Raw genomic sequence first — 15,138 nt, 5'->3', positions numbered from 1 at the left:
CGTTAGATATTAATATTAAAATTAAGAGCGCATAACTTTTGCGTGAAGTAATCAAAGAGGAAGTCATAAATATGTCAAACATCGATTTTTCAGAGATGTCGACCGACACCTCCGATGAAATTCACGCATTACTCTTTGATCACCGCCGCGCTTCTATGAAAAAGATATCTATGTCTAAACAATCAATAAGAAATTCGGTGGTGCTTCCGAGTACGACGTGGTCCGATGAAGAGATCATCTTACTCGAGAATTCCTTTCAAAGATCATGCAAAAGATCATGCAAGGAACAAAGGAATTACTAGTATATAAACCCCGGATTTCGGGCGCGAGCGAACAGTAGTAATAATAAAGCGGGGTCTACAATGCAGAGTCGTAGAGTCGCAGAGTCGTACAGTCGTAGAGTCGCAGAGTCGCAATGTCATGATGCTTGTCTACAATAGCTTTTCGCAAATCGCTAACAACCAATCAGAGGTGCGTTCCAATACCCTACCTTGGTTACTAAAATCTATAATATACGTAACGTAAATTATAGCTTTTTAGTAACCAAGGTAGGGTATTGGAACGCACCCCAGAAAACAACGTTCTGCTAGTGAGAGGTTATCCATAGGTCCATAGGCGTTCTGATAGTGAGAGGCTGTCCATAAAGTTTTTAAATATGAATTGCTTGCAATTGCGTGTAATTTTTACTATATTATTATTATCTGGTGCATATTTGCATGTGACATCGATATATTTAAGAAAGAGACGCTATAAAAGGAGATGGTGGATAAGACCTATCAACCGAACTCGAAACGATTTGGGATATTTCAATAAACAATTTAAAGAAGCATATGAAACAGATCATGAAGAATTTTTTAATATGACACGAATGATACCTTCTCAATATGATCATTTATGTAATCTTGTCAGACCTCTGCTCACAAAAAGAAGTTTACGAGAACCTATTTCAGTAAATGAACGAGTAGCTGTTACTCTCTTGTAAGTAAATGAAATGTTATCGTTTTCTTTTTTAGATAATTTAGCTTATATTATTAAATAGTATCCTTTTTTATTGTTCTAGATTCCTTGCTCATGGTGACAGTGCCAAGTCAAAAGCATGGGATTTCCGAATTGGCAAATCAACTATATATAAAATTATATATGAAACTTGCGATGCAATTTGGCAAGCTCTTCATGAGCAATATTTACCCAAACCTTCGAAAGAGATATGGGAAATGATAATTGATGGATTTTGGAACAAGTGGAATTTTCCTAATTGTATAGGCGCACTAGACGGGAAACACATCACTATTCAAGCTCCACCGAACAGTCATTCTTTAAATTATAACTACAAAGGATTTTTTAGCTTTATATTGATGGCAATTTGTGATGCCAATTATAAATTTATCTGGGTTGATGTCGGTGACTATGGTAATATATATTTATAATATGAATCTCTTCTTATGTACTGAATACAACAGTTAATTGAATTGTGTTTTGCAGGTTCTAATAGCGATGGTGGAGTATGGGCGAACAGTAATCTTGGTCGAAGTTTGGAATCTGGTACAGTAGACATCCCAGCTCCAAAATTATTGCCTGGTACAACAACTTTGCTGCCCTGTACTTTAGTGGGAGACGAAGTGTTCCCTCTCAAAACGTACCTCATGAGACCATATCCAAGAAAATCGCTCACCAGTGATTCACAGCGAATTTTTAATTATCGCTCGTCCAGAGCAAGACGAACAATTGAAAATGCTTTCGGGATTCTTACTTCTAGATGGAGAATTTTAAGAAGATCAATTCAATGCAAGGAAGAAACTGCTCATAAAATTGTGCTTGCTCTTGTTGTTTTGCACAACTACATTATGTCCTTTAATGAACGCAAATATTATCCGCTACATTTTGTGGATCAGGAAGTTAATGGTATAATTACTCCAGGGCAATGGCGCAATGAAGAATTAGGATCACATATTGTACGTATTAGTCAAGTTGGCTCAAACCGAACTGCTTACACTGCAAGTGTTCAACGAGACATACTGAGAAAATATTTTATGACAAACATTGGAGCAGTTGACTGGCAATTTGACTGTGCATTGAGGGGTTACAACATTAATATCTCTTCATAGCAATGCAATATGTATAAACATGTATGTGAGTTAGCAAGGAAGTTTAGAAATAAAATACTAATTTACGTAAAATATGGTTTTATTTAATCTTCACTTTTTTCTATAGAAACACATGCTTTCTTACGTAACGTTATTGCATAAAACAAAATATATTCTTTAACTTACAGATTTAATATTGCAAAATCAAACTCTTTGTTTTGTTGCAGTCTCAAATATTAAATATTTATACTATATCTGAAGAACATCTTAACACTAGTTATATATTGAGCTACGCAACTTTGCTTAATTAAATTATACTCTTGTCACATTTGTGAAAAATTTTGATTCGCTTTCGAAGAAGTCGTTGACTAAATACTAAATTATGAATACTCAGTTTATTTGTATCCACATATTTGGCAAATTATACATGTTTTGTATACTGAGACAATAGAAAATGAGATATGTTTTAGATGGCAAAGCAGCTCGCTGAGTGATTGAATGTAATTGGTTCTTTTTTGTAGATCCAATCAATCACATTCAATCGCTCATCAAATATGTTAGCCGTTTCGACGTACATGTCCAATGACTTTTATTAATGGCTGCGTTCAGCAGAAAAAGCAGCTTTGCAACTGTTGTAAAATTCTGATTGGCGAATACTCTTAGATTCAGTTAAAATTAAGAGCACACGCCAAGATTTACGAATTTTACCACAGTTGCAAAGCTGCTTTCTCTACTGAACGTATCCAATGTTAATCACTATTAAAATTAAAATATTGTGACATACTATAAACTATTTAAAATAATGTAAAATATAATTAGTAAAGAAATAAAATCACAGTCAATATGAGAAAAATACTTTTCAGAAATAATCTTTTAGTAAAATTGCAATTTGAAATTGCAATTTTGTAACTTAACACTTAATATTTTATATAAAACTCCAAAACAATAACAAAATATATTTGTACCACGTTTTTTTCAAAAAAAAAAATGAATGAAAACTTATAAAGATTTATGAAAACTTATTTTAGCGAATAAACTAGTAGCTGTGATTAATTTTTCTGTTTGATTACATAGTCTTGTTATTCAATATTGTTGAAATGATTCTAATACCTCTAACATTTTGATCACGCATCTTATTTTTTGTTGTTCAGGCACACATTTTAATCCATGTAACAAGAATGACATAAAATATTTATCTTCTTCTGTGTCTGCTTTGGAAGTTGCATTCAGGAATGTTGGCAAAGCTGAGCAAGCTGCAGCTATTGTTTGAGATGATTCTTTAATTACAGAATCTATATTATCAACATTAGTTTTCTTTCTTTTTTTAATATCCGATTTAGGTACTGTGAGTGAGCAATCACTTATTTCATCACCACCAATACTCTTATTAAACTTATTCTCTGAAACTTTTTACAGATATAAGAAGTGCATTTTTTCATAATCAGAAATTGAATTTTCTCTGAAAAAGAAATAATTTGATCACTCACTTTTAAAACTGTTGGCAGGAACGTTTTCTTTACAAACGGAAGACCCTGGCGAATTTAATGTTATCGATTCTTCTGAATCTGAAATATGTAGTCGTGGATGTTTTCTCATTGACGATTTGGAGAGAGGCCTGGGAAGAAAACTTTTTCCAGAAGCAGGTGAAGGACACGTGAATTTGGTATAATTGGAGAATGTCCTGCAATATAATTTTCCTGAATTAATAAAAAAACAGTTGTACAAGTATAAATAAGGAATTTAATGTGAATGAAATAAATAAAGTTAATTAAATAAATCGAAGTATTAAATAAATGTCAAAATATCAGTATTTACTTTCGTGGAATATACAGATGACTCATAAAACGATGAATAGCCATGCTTTGTGGTGTTAATAAGTTTTCATATGACACATTATCTCTCCCTGAACCTGACCGCCCTTGTTGTTCTGTTAATGTCGATATTTGTCGCCTTGCGCGACTATAGAGATTTCGCAGCGTATCCCATCTCTGCTTTGCATCTGGTCCTGTAGAAAAATCATAGAATGTGTTTACAGACATTGACACATGATTTTACGTATAACCTATACATAAACAACTAGCACTTACCACTTAGCGGATGTTTTAGGGCTTTGTCAATAGACATCCATGTCATTTCTTTTTCTTGTACATTTTTATATCCAATTTTTCCTTTAGCATAAAGTTTAGGGTTGCCTTCAACAAGCGCAATTAAATCCAAGTCATCTTGAATTTTATTATCTTCCAAGACGGTGGTTGCTATTTGGTTTGAATTTTCTTCGTTTTCCTCTTCGTTTTCCTCTTCATTTTCCGACTCCAAATATTCATATTCGTTATAATCCATATTTAAAACACACAAACTATGATTATGAAAATGTTAATTTATAATCTTTTTCCTTTCTTCTTCTCTCTCTTTGGGCTATTTTCTCGCTAGTTGAAATGAAATGCGTACAGTGTGTAATGTCCTAACCCTAATCTAACTTAATCCTAACAATATTCTTTTCTCATTGGTCAGTCGCAGCAACATATGGTGTGGTCGTAGTCGTTGGAATAGGAATTGAACCAATTCGAACGACTACGAATACGACCATGCTACGACTGTGCTACGACCGTGCTACGACGGCTCTTGCGACTCTTAAGACTCTTAAGACTCGCATTGTAGACCCCGCATAAGAGCACAGTAGTAATAATTAGTCAGTAGAAAATACTTACTGTCAGTCGCTTTTGTCAGTGTCATTTCGTCGCTATTACTTTTATATTCTTGCCATTCGTTAATCATTATAATTAAACTATTACTTTTGTATCAATTTGCTATATCATTCGGTCAAATTCAAATAAAAAAATTATAATTGTGCATATCTACCGTGTCAATTTTTGGAAAAACCCAGACCTTGTGTATACGAAGGCGACCAAGATCAGCAGAAATCAACTTCTGAGTGATAAGTACCAGATTCCTTCACATTCTTATTTTATTCTCGCGTTTCCAACTCAATTGTTCGTGAAATAATATTCACCTTCCTTGCATTCACCACATTTCCTGAAACAAGATATCAAGAATTAAATAAATAACAATACTGTCAAGTACTAGCACGCCGCTGATAGTATTCCTTTTCTTACTCAACATAAAGATTGCAATAACTTATCATTTATTCTGGCAAGCGTCAGGGTAATTATCAATTAAAATCCATAATACAACTCTCATCCATTAAGCGTCGGGTGCCCCTTTCCCTTAAGATCTCTCCAGGCATCCTCTGTCATGCCGGGGACGTCCGCACTCTCCCATTTTTATTCCAAAAAAATTCATTACCAGCTCTAGCCAACCCCAGATTTCCATCGTCTCCGGGCATCCACTGTCATGCCAGGAGGCATCCAATTTCCTAAATTAATTCATTAACCGACGCTTCACGGAATGTATTAAACGAAATTTGAATTTATATAATCTACTGTCATCAACACAAACGTCTTTTCTTATACAGGGATACAGCATCTTCGCGGTGCCGTCCGAAAATCTTCTTGCTCTTTCCCCTATTTTTCCGTCGCTTCCGGGCATCCTCTGTCATGCCGGATGCATTCTAATTTCCCTATGCTCCGTTATCATAACGTTATTCCGCCCTAAAGTCCCGTCGTCTCCGGGCATCCATTGTCATGCCGGAGACATCCATATCCTTATAATTTATTGACGTTTCAGTTGAACTTAAAATCACAAGAATTAATTGCATAATTTAATAATTTGCGCTGACGCTAACCCAGATGATAATAATAATAACAAAATAAATATACACTAATTTCCTCAATTAATTCCTTAAATGGTGAATTGACAATTGAAATCTAAAAAGAAAAAGCATAGAGCAGGTAAAATAACCCCGTGAATATCGCAATATCTCTCGATTCGAAATAAAATATTAAAATCAAACTGAAACCCTAATTACGTCAAATCAGACAGAAGAGTTTTTCTTCCGCTCTAAAGATCAAAGCTAAATTTCTCTTTTATTTACCAGGAAATTTTACTTCGCAGAAATTTTGTCAACCAATTACTACAAACGTAGAATTTGACTCTTTTTATAACTATTACTTAGAGATTATCAAATATAAAGATATTATTGAAAACCCTTCCTCAGAATCAGCGGATCTAATAACTCAATTAAAATCTCAGTTACCGGAAAACCAGTGTGAAATAGAGAATTATTTACAGACTCTCCAATGAAACCTTCGTGCGACGATAAAGATTTTTTCACCCTAACAGCCAGTGAGCAAGCTCAAATTCTTGAAATATTATTGGAATTCATAGATCAATATATCGCAGGTGATATTGATATCGATCAACTAATGGAATTAATAGAGAATTTTGAAATTCCATTCTAATAGATACTTATTACACACGCATATATGTCAAATAATCTCATCTTATTTAATCAATTTATCCTAGCATAAAGTTTCGCGGCTTCTTCATTTTTCCGTTATCGACAAGTCAGATCCTCGCTCTCGGCATCCCCAAGATATAGCCGGTGTAAGCAGAGAGAAACCTGAGAGCGGCCACCTCGCTTTAACGAGCATATTGTCCTAATGCGTCCCCTGACAAAGTGAACGTCAACTACATCCATTACAGTCGATAATAATACATGGTTCGTGTCTGAGCTATGGTTCATGTCCAAGCTATGGTTCATATCCGAACTATTCACATGAGATGGACATGAGAGTTAGACAAGAACCAATAATCTATCGTTCTGCTTTTGTCTCACCAATGATGGCAGATCACGCGACGATAGACATGAGACGAGCGGTGATTTTCTATCGCAAAGCTCAAATCTCCTTCCATCCCTTGTCAGCCCCGTCTCATCTTTCACGCGCTATATTTTATATAATTCGAATAGGATTTCGAGACGACTTCGAGCGCCCAATACATAGAAAAAAATTTATTTATTTATTATAAAGACATTTATTAAAAATGTTTTTTAATAAAACCTTTTCTTTTTATTTAAAATAATTATATCTGTGGGGCCCACATGGTTTCAGTGTGTCTCTGCAATTAATTTTAACAAAGTTTTTCCGTTTTCGTTTTGTTTTTATTAATGCGTGCTTTTGACCATAATTTTTTAACTTGTAATTTTGTTTAGCTTTCATTTTTATTTATTGACGATTATTTTATTGCGCCGTTATCAGACAACCATATTTAATGCGTTTTATTTGGTCATATTTTTAACTCTTTTTCCGTTTATTTCACTCGCTGTTCATGTATTATTATATTTTTGCGCTGAAGAGGATCGAAAAATCGATCGAAACGTTCGCCTTTAACGTACCTATATTTTGATCTTTTCTGTATTATTGTAATGTCACCGTCGACATAAACTTATTTTGATGTACATCATGACATAATTAAACTTTTGTAATATACTTATTTTCTCGCTCTACAAGCCCTTTATAACTAATTGTAATTATATCTGTATTTTATAAATGCTTGCAACTCTTATATTATTAATGTTTTATTTTATATATTTTTTAAATAATTAATTTGAAAAATATACATATCGATTATGCGAATGATATCTTACTTTGATGCATTTACGTATTAGTGTTAGACATGAAAAACATAATGTAATACAACATCTAATATATCGAATGCTGTGAACAGTTTTCTTGTAAAAAAATAAAGTTTCAATAAGATTACTCACACATATACGGCACAATACAGCATCCAATGCGCTAGATATTGTATTACATTATGTTTTTCATGTTTTTATGATAAATATCATCCTGGCTCATGTAAAAGAATTACGTTTCATTGTCGTGATTTCGCGGCTATTTGACAAGCGCGGCTATGAAACAAGTAATGCGCGACAACACAATGGAAATAATCAGTCAGCGTAGCGAGCTTTACAAGTGACGTTCGATTCTGCGGTGCTTCATTATCTGTGCATACCAGATCTCTTCTATTGTTATAAATTTATATTTTTTTAACGATCTATGAGATCTGTGTATTTTGCAACACGTGTTATCGTTTCTTTTATAGAATACGACACATTATTTGTAAATATTTCTTCGTGTACACGTACGTGCGTGTATGCTTTTATTGTGTCAGTTGTGTAATTTTTTATTTTTTATTTTTATTTTTTATTTTATCACGTGTTGTATTTCTCTTTTATTTTTACTTTTAAGTTTTTTTAATTTTATTTTTATATTTTTTTGTTTTGCATTTTAATAAACAATCATTATGTCGAGTCAGTGCCCTGTAGATAGTTATTATGATAAGTGCGTGTACAAAGAGTGTAAGAATGAGAGATTTTTGCATGGGAAACGGCTATTCCGATTTCCAATGCAGAAGGATACAAGATGCAATACATGGATACGCAATACAGGTATGTTTTTGTGCAATAATTGTCATTATTTTATTAATTTTTTGTCTTTTCTGTTCCCAAATTCAATACATATTATTTGTTATTTTATTATTTCATAAAATAAAAAAAAACGACAGTGAGATTCAAACTCGAGTCAGCGCCGTGACTAGCAGACATCTTACGTGCACTGCTATGCGCTATTACGAAGTAGCGCTTTATCGAATTGATTATAACTGACACGCCTGACATAGAAAATTTTTTTTACCAAACACTCGGTATATCAATTGCTATGTCAGCTTGAAGTAAGCATGTAATCATAATTTTCATAATGAGTTATATTTTTATTACAGGAAATACAAAGTTGGAAAAATTGTCTGCCAATACCCTTAGAAAATTAGGAATATGTGAAGATCATTTCGTTATGACATCATTTACAAACGCAACAAAAATACGATTAAGAAAGGATGCTATACCAATTGCGTATGAAAACGCTGGCTCAAATTCTGCAAACGAAAATGTTGAAGTAGGTGAAATGCAAGGAGATATTACAGAAACACTTTCACCTAACGATGAAAATCTAATAATGGAGGAACAAATATCTGAAGAGTGTACTCTACAGACATACAGGCCTGCAGCTTTAAATTTCGAAATATCTGAAAAAGAAAACGTAATGAAATGGATGCATTTGGAACCACTCATACATTAAGATATTGAATGTAAAAGCAATGAAAGAAATGTTGAATGCAAAGATGATAGCATTGCAAGAAATAATAAAGAAAAAAGTGATCTAAAAGCAAAAAACAAAGCATTGAAAATTGAGAATTTGAATTTGCGGCAAAAAATTAAGCGCTTAGAATTTCGAATTCAAAGGATGGCACAAACATGTAAGTGTAAAAATTCAAATAAAAAGAAAGAAAAGAAAAAAGAGCTAAAAAATTTAATAAATGCACAAGAACTGCATCCTATAGCAAAGACCATGATACATTTACAACTGCATACACCACGTACACGATATACTGAGGAAGAGAAAATACTTTCAAAACAATTATATTATTATTCAGCGTCAGCATTTTGAAGAAAGCAGGTTGCAATTTCCCTGGACAAAGAACAATTAGAAGATGGGTAGAAGAATATAATATAAAACCAGGATTTTGTGATATTATATTTCAAAAATTGAAAGAAAAAATTGCACAAATTCCTGAAGAAGAAAGAGTGTGTGCCTTGAAATGGGACGAGATGTCTATTAAAAGCTATGAATATTCCTCAAAATTAGACGAAATAGAAAGTCTTGTTGATCTAGGACCTTTGGGCAGAAAGAAACAGAAAGAACGAAGTGCGTTTTGTCTTTTGCCTTGATAGCTTAAATGCACGTCATCCATGGCGACAACCATTGGCATATTTTCTTCCAGGTAAATGTATGAAATCACATGAAATAATTCACTTAGTTGAGATGTGTCTAGATAAATTGAATGACACAGGTGCGAATGTGAAACTTTTGACATGTGATCAAGGTACAAATAATCAAGTCACTTATAATCAACTAGGCGTTGATGTAGAAAATCCATATTTTATATATAATAATAAAAAATATTATACTTCATACGATTTTCCGCATCTAGTAAAAAGATTAGCGAGTTTTCTTAGAACACATGACAATATATATTGCAAAGGAGAAATAATATTCTGATTTTGTGAAAACTAGAGTATTGATAATGCGACAAAAGGAGGCTCTAATTTATTGTCCCATATTTCAAGGGCACATATTCATCCAAATTGTTTTGAAGCAATGAATGTAAAAAGAGCGTTTCAATTATTTAGCCATACATTCGCATGTGCAATTAAAATAGCCGGTGACTCAAAAGAATTAAATTCAAATACATGGGAAGCGACAGCTGATTTTGCAGAGCATATGAACAGCGTAATTGATGCTTGCAACTCCTACAGTTTTAATGTCACATTCGGCGGAAAACGATCATTATCAAGGAAAAATCCAGATATTGAAGATCTGTTATCAAACTTTGTGCAGTGGTGTTCAGGATGGTTAAAATTTTCGGACAGAATATATCAAGTTCAATCCTTGTTTCAAAGGTTTTATCATTACGACACAAGCAATTCTTGCTTTGTATAAAGAACTTGCAAGTAAAAATGAAGAATTTGAACTTGCAACAGGTTTATGCAACCAGGATTCAGTGGAACATTTATTTTCAAAACTTCAGCAACGAGGAGGATTTAATCTAAATCCAACTGCAAGAATGATCCGACTATCAATTAGACATATATTATCCACTGGATACATTCAGACAAGCGATAAAGGCAATGTGCAATGATCTGAAAGTGAAGCTCTCATTAATAAACCGAATCAAATTATTAAGACAGTTGAAAATTGTATGAGTGCAAATAATGTTGTTGCTGTTGATGATGTTGAAAACGATGTTGATGATGCCGATTTAGTAACAGAATTACTTGACAAACATTCAGACATTCTTGAGGAATATGATGTGGACATAAATAATGTAAGTATACTTAATAATTATGATGATAATGCAATAACATATTTTGCAGGGTATGTCGCACGACGATGTATTGAGAAAAATAATTGTGAGAATTGTTGTACAACAATGTTAAAAACGCCAATGGAGGACGCAACGCCAAATGAAAGATACATTGAATACCGTGAATATCCCAACGTAGACGAGAATGCTCCAACAATTACAAAATTAACTCGACCAACAAGCCTCTTTATAAATATAATTAAAACACAGTTGATGAGCTTCAATCGTACATGGTAACATCATTGGGCATCCACACAGATTCTTGAGAAGATTACGAATGAAGGTATGTATGCAACGAATAAAATGCATGCCGGATGGTTTGATATAAATGATAAGTGTTACAATCACCGCATGCAAGCGTTAAAATTTTTAATGACAGTTAAAATATATTCCCGTACGCGATACAATAATCACGCTGCGAAGGCAGTGAATACATTTAAAAGAAAAATAAAAAACTTGTCAAATAAGTAAAGTTTTATAAAAAGATTACAATATTATAAAATAAAGAAAATAAGTAACATAGAACGTACTTTAAATTTTTATTGTAACTTACATAAAAGTACGAAAATATTTCCTTCATTTTTTTATATTATTAGTATCTTAAAAATCATTAAATATATTTTAAAGATTGTTGTACTAATTAATTTAAAACTGATTTTTAATTTACTGACATTTTCTGTTCAATAACGGGAAAAAGAAATATGCAATTCCCAATGTCATGGAAAATCGCAATCACAGTTAAAATTATTGCATAAATATCTGAGACTAGCAAATCTATCACGAAAAGACAAAAAAATAAAACAAAAAGTTATAATGCGAGCATGCCATGAAATTGGGAAATCATATTTAAATGTTAAATACTATTAATGATATCCTAAGATACGAATAATATAAATATTTTAAAGAAATGCATTTATGTTTATCTCATTACTCGTTGGCACACGGTATTCATATATAAATATTTATATATAATTAAAGGGAAAGATGTAAATGAATATCGTGCAGATATAACAAATATATAACAAATCACATAAAAATATAAAACAGTGATTTTGAATAAATCACAATCAAAAGAGATGTTTATAAAAATACAATTAGTATAAATATATAATTACAGAAAAAAAGACGTAACATACACACTTATACACTTCAAGGAAATCTACATATAGATTTCCCCGTGATAAGATTTGCTAGTCTTTCATTTATGCAATTTTTTTAACTGTGAATGCAATCTTTACGTCATGCTTAATAATGTCAACGAGAAATAAATTTTTTTTTCTAAACTTCGAATTTAAATACACGTTCTATGTTACATACAATAAGAAATATGGATAAAATTATTAAATAATCATGGAGACTAAAATTAGTACACAGAAGAGATAGCTTACTATAAGGGATTATCTTAAACTTAGAGTGATATTGCAAAAAAAGTCACTTACATGTGTTATGTACAGATATGTTTAATTACAATTAAACATTAAAATTTTTATGTATAAAAATCTAAATAAAAAACATTATACATGTTATTTGAAATGAAGCTACTACCTGGTTTCGCGAATAACATATGTATACTTCTATTTATTAGTCAATTTGTTTTTCATTCTGGTATAATTATATTAATATATAATTACTTATTGGCGAAGCCAGATATTAGTATTATTTATTTACAACCTAATCTGTCCTTATTCCAAATATTTGTTCTATATTTTCCTTATTTCCATAATATTTTATCTTAATCGACACATATATTAAATTACTACAAATCTTTTCTCAGTTTAAACATCATATATAGCACATTAATATTTTTTTAACATGGATGTATCATATATATATAACTGTCTTTGTATCTCAATGAGATAATTATAATATATTAAAATATTTGTGAAACATTAGTTTTCGTTAAACAATATAATTTATGTTCGAAAAGTAATAGAAAAATTTAAAAAAAATTTATTAAATAAAGAAAAAGAAAAAATTAACACACTCTTCATATAATAACGTAGACTGTTGTTAAAAAAGCGAGATACTACATGCTTCTTACATTTAATATATATGTAATACATTTATAACTGTACACACAAATATGAATTGGAAGACTGTCTCACTCGTTGCAAGACTCATGCAAGATGTAAGTAGAATTGTTTTTTTTATATACTAAAATCTTGTATACTTAAAATGTACTAGATTTATTGTCAGATAAATCTTACAATTAGATAAAGTCAAATAAAAGTTTTTTATTATATAAATTCCTTTAAGAAAATGTTGTATTAAATTGTACAAAAATTGGAACATTTTTGATAACAACAAATATATAATTTATTATATATTTTAGGTTATACATTAATTATACAAATAATTTACAATTTGTATTTTATGCAATATTAAGACTAAAGAATAAAATGTGATTATCATTGTCTATAACTTTACAATATAGCGATTTGATAGAACGCGCGTACATGTGCGCGTTCTATCAAATCGCTATATTGTAAAGAAATCATTTGACTATCTTTGGGTACGTTCCATTTGAACGCTCACGCGCTATAAGCGCTCACGCTTATAAGCGCTATTTTCAACCGTTCCATTTGCTGCTTAAGCGCTTAAAATTGCAAACAAAAGGTCGTTCCGTTTGGATGCGTGAGCAGTGTGAGCAGTACGAATGTTTAAAAATGGACGAAAAAGAAATTGTCATTTTATGCTCATTAATTGCAAAATTTTTGAAATATTGTTTGAAGATGAAGATTCTCCAAGCAATACAGAATTATTAGAAAATATTTTTATAATTCTTAATAAACATCGCATTAAAAATCCTATATTACGATTAAAGGATTACGTAGAAAATATTTTACCATCATATACTGATATACAGTTTAAATCACATTTCAAAAGAAAAGTCTACATAACTTCATTCCACTTTATTATATTAATACATAATATAAATTTTGAATAATATAAATATTAATGATAATCTTACCAGTTTCTAAACGTTTGGCTTCTTCTACTGTTACTAATATTGTATAAATTTTGTTGGTTTCCACCATCTTCAATATCAACTGATATCTTCGGTCCATTTTTCTTATTTACACAGAACACGTGCGTTCCGTTTCAATGCTTATGTGCTATAAGCGCTCACGCTTTTACTGCCCTACTTCGATGAGATAAGCTTTTGTGAGCACGAGTTATGACATCACAGTGACATCATAAATGCTTTTATAAGCGCTTATAACTTCAAAGGGAACAGCGTAAGCAATCTTTATAAGCGCTTTAAGCGTGTAAGCGTCCAAAAGGAACGCAGCCTTTGTGTTTTGCTTGCCATCAACATTTATGCGATCGGCGTTTTCGGCTATGCACACAAGGAAAGAACCGTGTACGTGTGCGCTCGATTAACTTCGGACAATAGAAGGGCGCAAACAATAATTCGCTGACTCTTTCTTTGTCTGCGCTCTTCTATTGCCCAAAGTTGACCGAGCGCACACGTATACGGCTCTTTCCTTGTGTGCGTAGCGGATAGCATCTCGAATCTGATACCACTATGGGCGATCGGATTCACGATTCGTTGCCTGGAAGTACAGGACGAAGGACAAGGAAGGACGGCGAGTTTAGTGAATATCATATATATAATTACTCATTATATATGTCATTTTAAATACATAAATGCTTATGCACTTTGTTAATATTGAATTGTTACAGCATACAATGATGGCGACGATGATGACCGCGGCGGCCACGGTGTCCACGGTGGCGATGGCCACGGCAACAGGCCCGATGACCACGGCGACCACGGTGGCGACGGCGACGGCGACAGCCCCGACATCGGCCCCGATGGCCACGACATCGGCCCCGACGGCCACGGCATCGGCCCCGACGACGGCGACGGCGACGGCGACAGCCCCGACGGCCACGGCATCGGCCCCGACGGCCACGGAGCCAATTGTATTAACCGTAAGTAAAGATTAATACATTTTATATTATAAATATTAATATTTTGACGGCCGCACATATATCACATGTGTAACAGCAGTCAACAGTGTTAATAAAAGAAATCGTGAATGTTTTGCTTTGTCTCGCTTTCATGTATATTTACGAAAGTATATTGTTTTTAGATATATATACATATATACATATATATATACATATATATATATATGTATATATATAATATTTGACGCCTTACACG

At 32.5% G+C, this 15,138-nt stretch overlaps 3 protein-coding genes across 4 annotated transcripts; 2 read left to right on the top strand and 1 right to left on the bottom strand.

Annotated features, from left to right (window-relative positions):
- The first annotated feature begins 191 nt into the window (after positions 1-191).
- Positions 192-2,166, top strand: LOC112638653 (protein ALP1-like). The gene is made up of 4 exons (XM_025410733.1): positions 192-471; positions 533-978; positions 1,061-1,410; positions 1,483-2,166. Exons 2-4 carry the CDS (start codon positions 656-658, stop codon positions 2,103-2,105), a joined length of 1,296 nt encoding a protein of 431 aa, XP_025266518.1. The 5' UTR covers positions 192-471; positions 533-655; the 3' UTR covers positions 2,106-2,166.
- A 971-nt stretch (positions 2,167-3,137) lies between these two features.
- On the bottom strand, positions 3,138-5,687 carry LOC112638655. Of its 2 annotated transcripts, XM_025410735.1 has the most exons (6): positions 5,541-5,687; positions 5,198-5,457; positions 4,172-5,117; positions 3,900-4,089; positions 3,572-3,765; positions 3,138-3,490 (listed from the first exon to the last, which is right to left on the bottom strand). In XM_025410735.1, exons 3-6 carry the CDS (start codon positions 4,422-4,424, stop codon positions 3,168-3,170), a joined length of 960 nt encoding a protein of 319 aa, XP_025266520.1. In that variant the 5' UTR covers positions 4,425-5,117; positions 5,198-5,457; positions 5,541-5,687; the 3' UTR covers positions 3,138-3,167. The 2 variants fall into 2 exon arrangements, with proteins under 2 accessions (XP_025266520.1, XP_025266519.1); XM_025410734.1 differs by having other exon boundaries at positions 5,198-5,687.
- Positions 5,688-8,288: 2,601 nt separating this feature from the next.
- Positions 8,289-14,918, top strand: LOC112638648. Its single transcript, XM_025410726.1, has 4 exons — positions 8,289-8,433; positions 8,763-9,079; positions 10,785-10,925; positions 14,652-14,918. Exons 1-4 carry the CDS (start codon positions 8,289-8,291, stop codon positions 14,916-14,918), a joined length of 870 nt encoding a protein of 289 aa, XP_025266511.1.
- Positions 14,919-15,138: the final 220 nt, after the last annotated feature.

This window comes from Camponotus floridanus, unplaced genomic scaffold (genome assembly GCF_003227725.1).
Source record: "Camponotus floridanus strain SB8 unplaced genomic scaffold, Cflo_v7.5 scaffold34, whole genome shotgun sequence".
NCBI classification, from domain to species: domain Eukaryota; kingdom Metazoa; phylum Arthropoda; class Insecta; order Hymenoptera; family Formicidae; genus Camponotus; species Camponotus floridanus.
The sequence above is the reverse complement of the archived record's forward strand: the minus strand, read 5'-3'. Positions and strand labels throughout refer to the sequence as shown.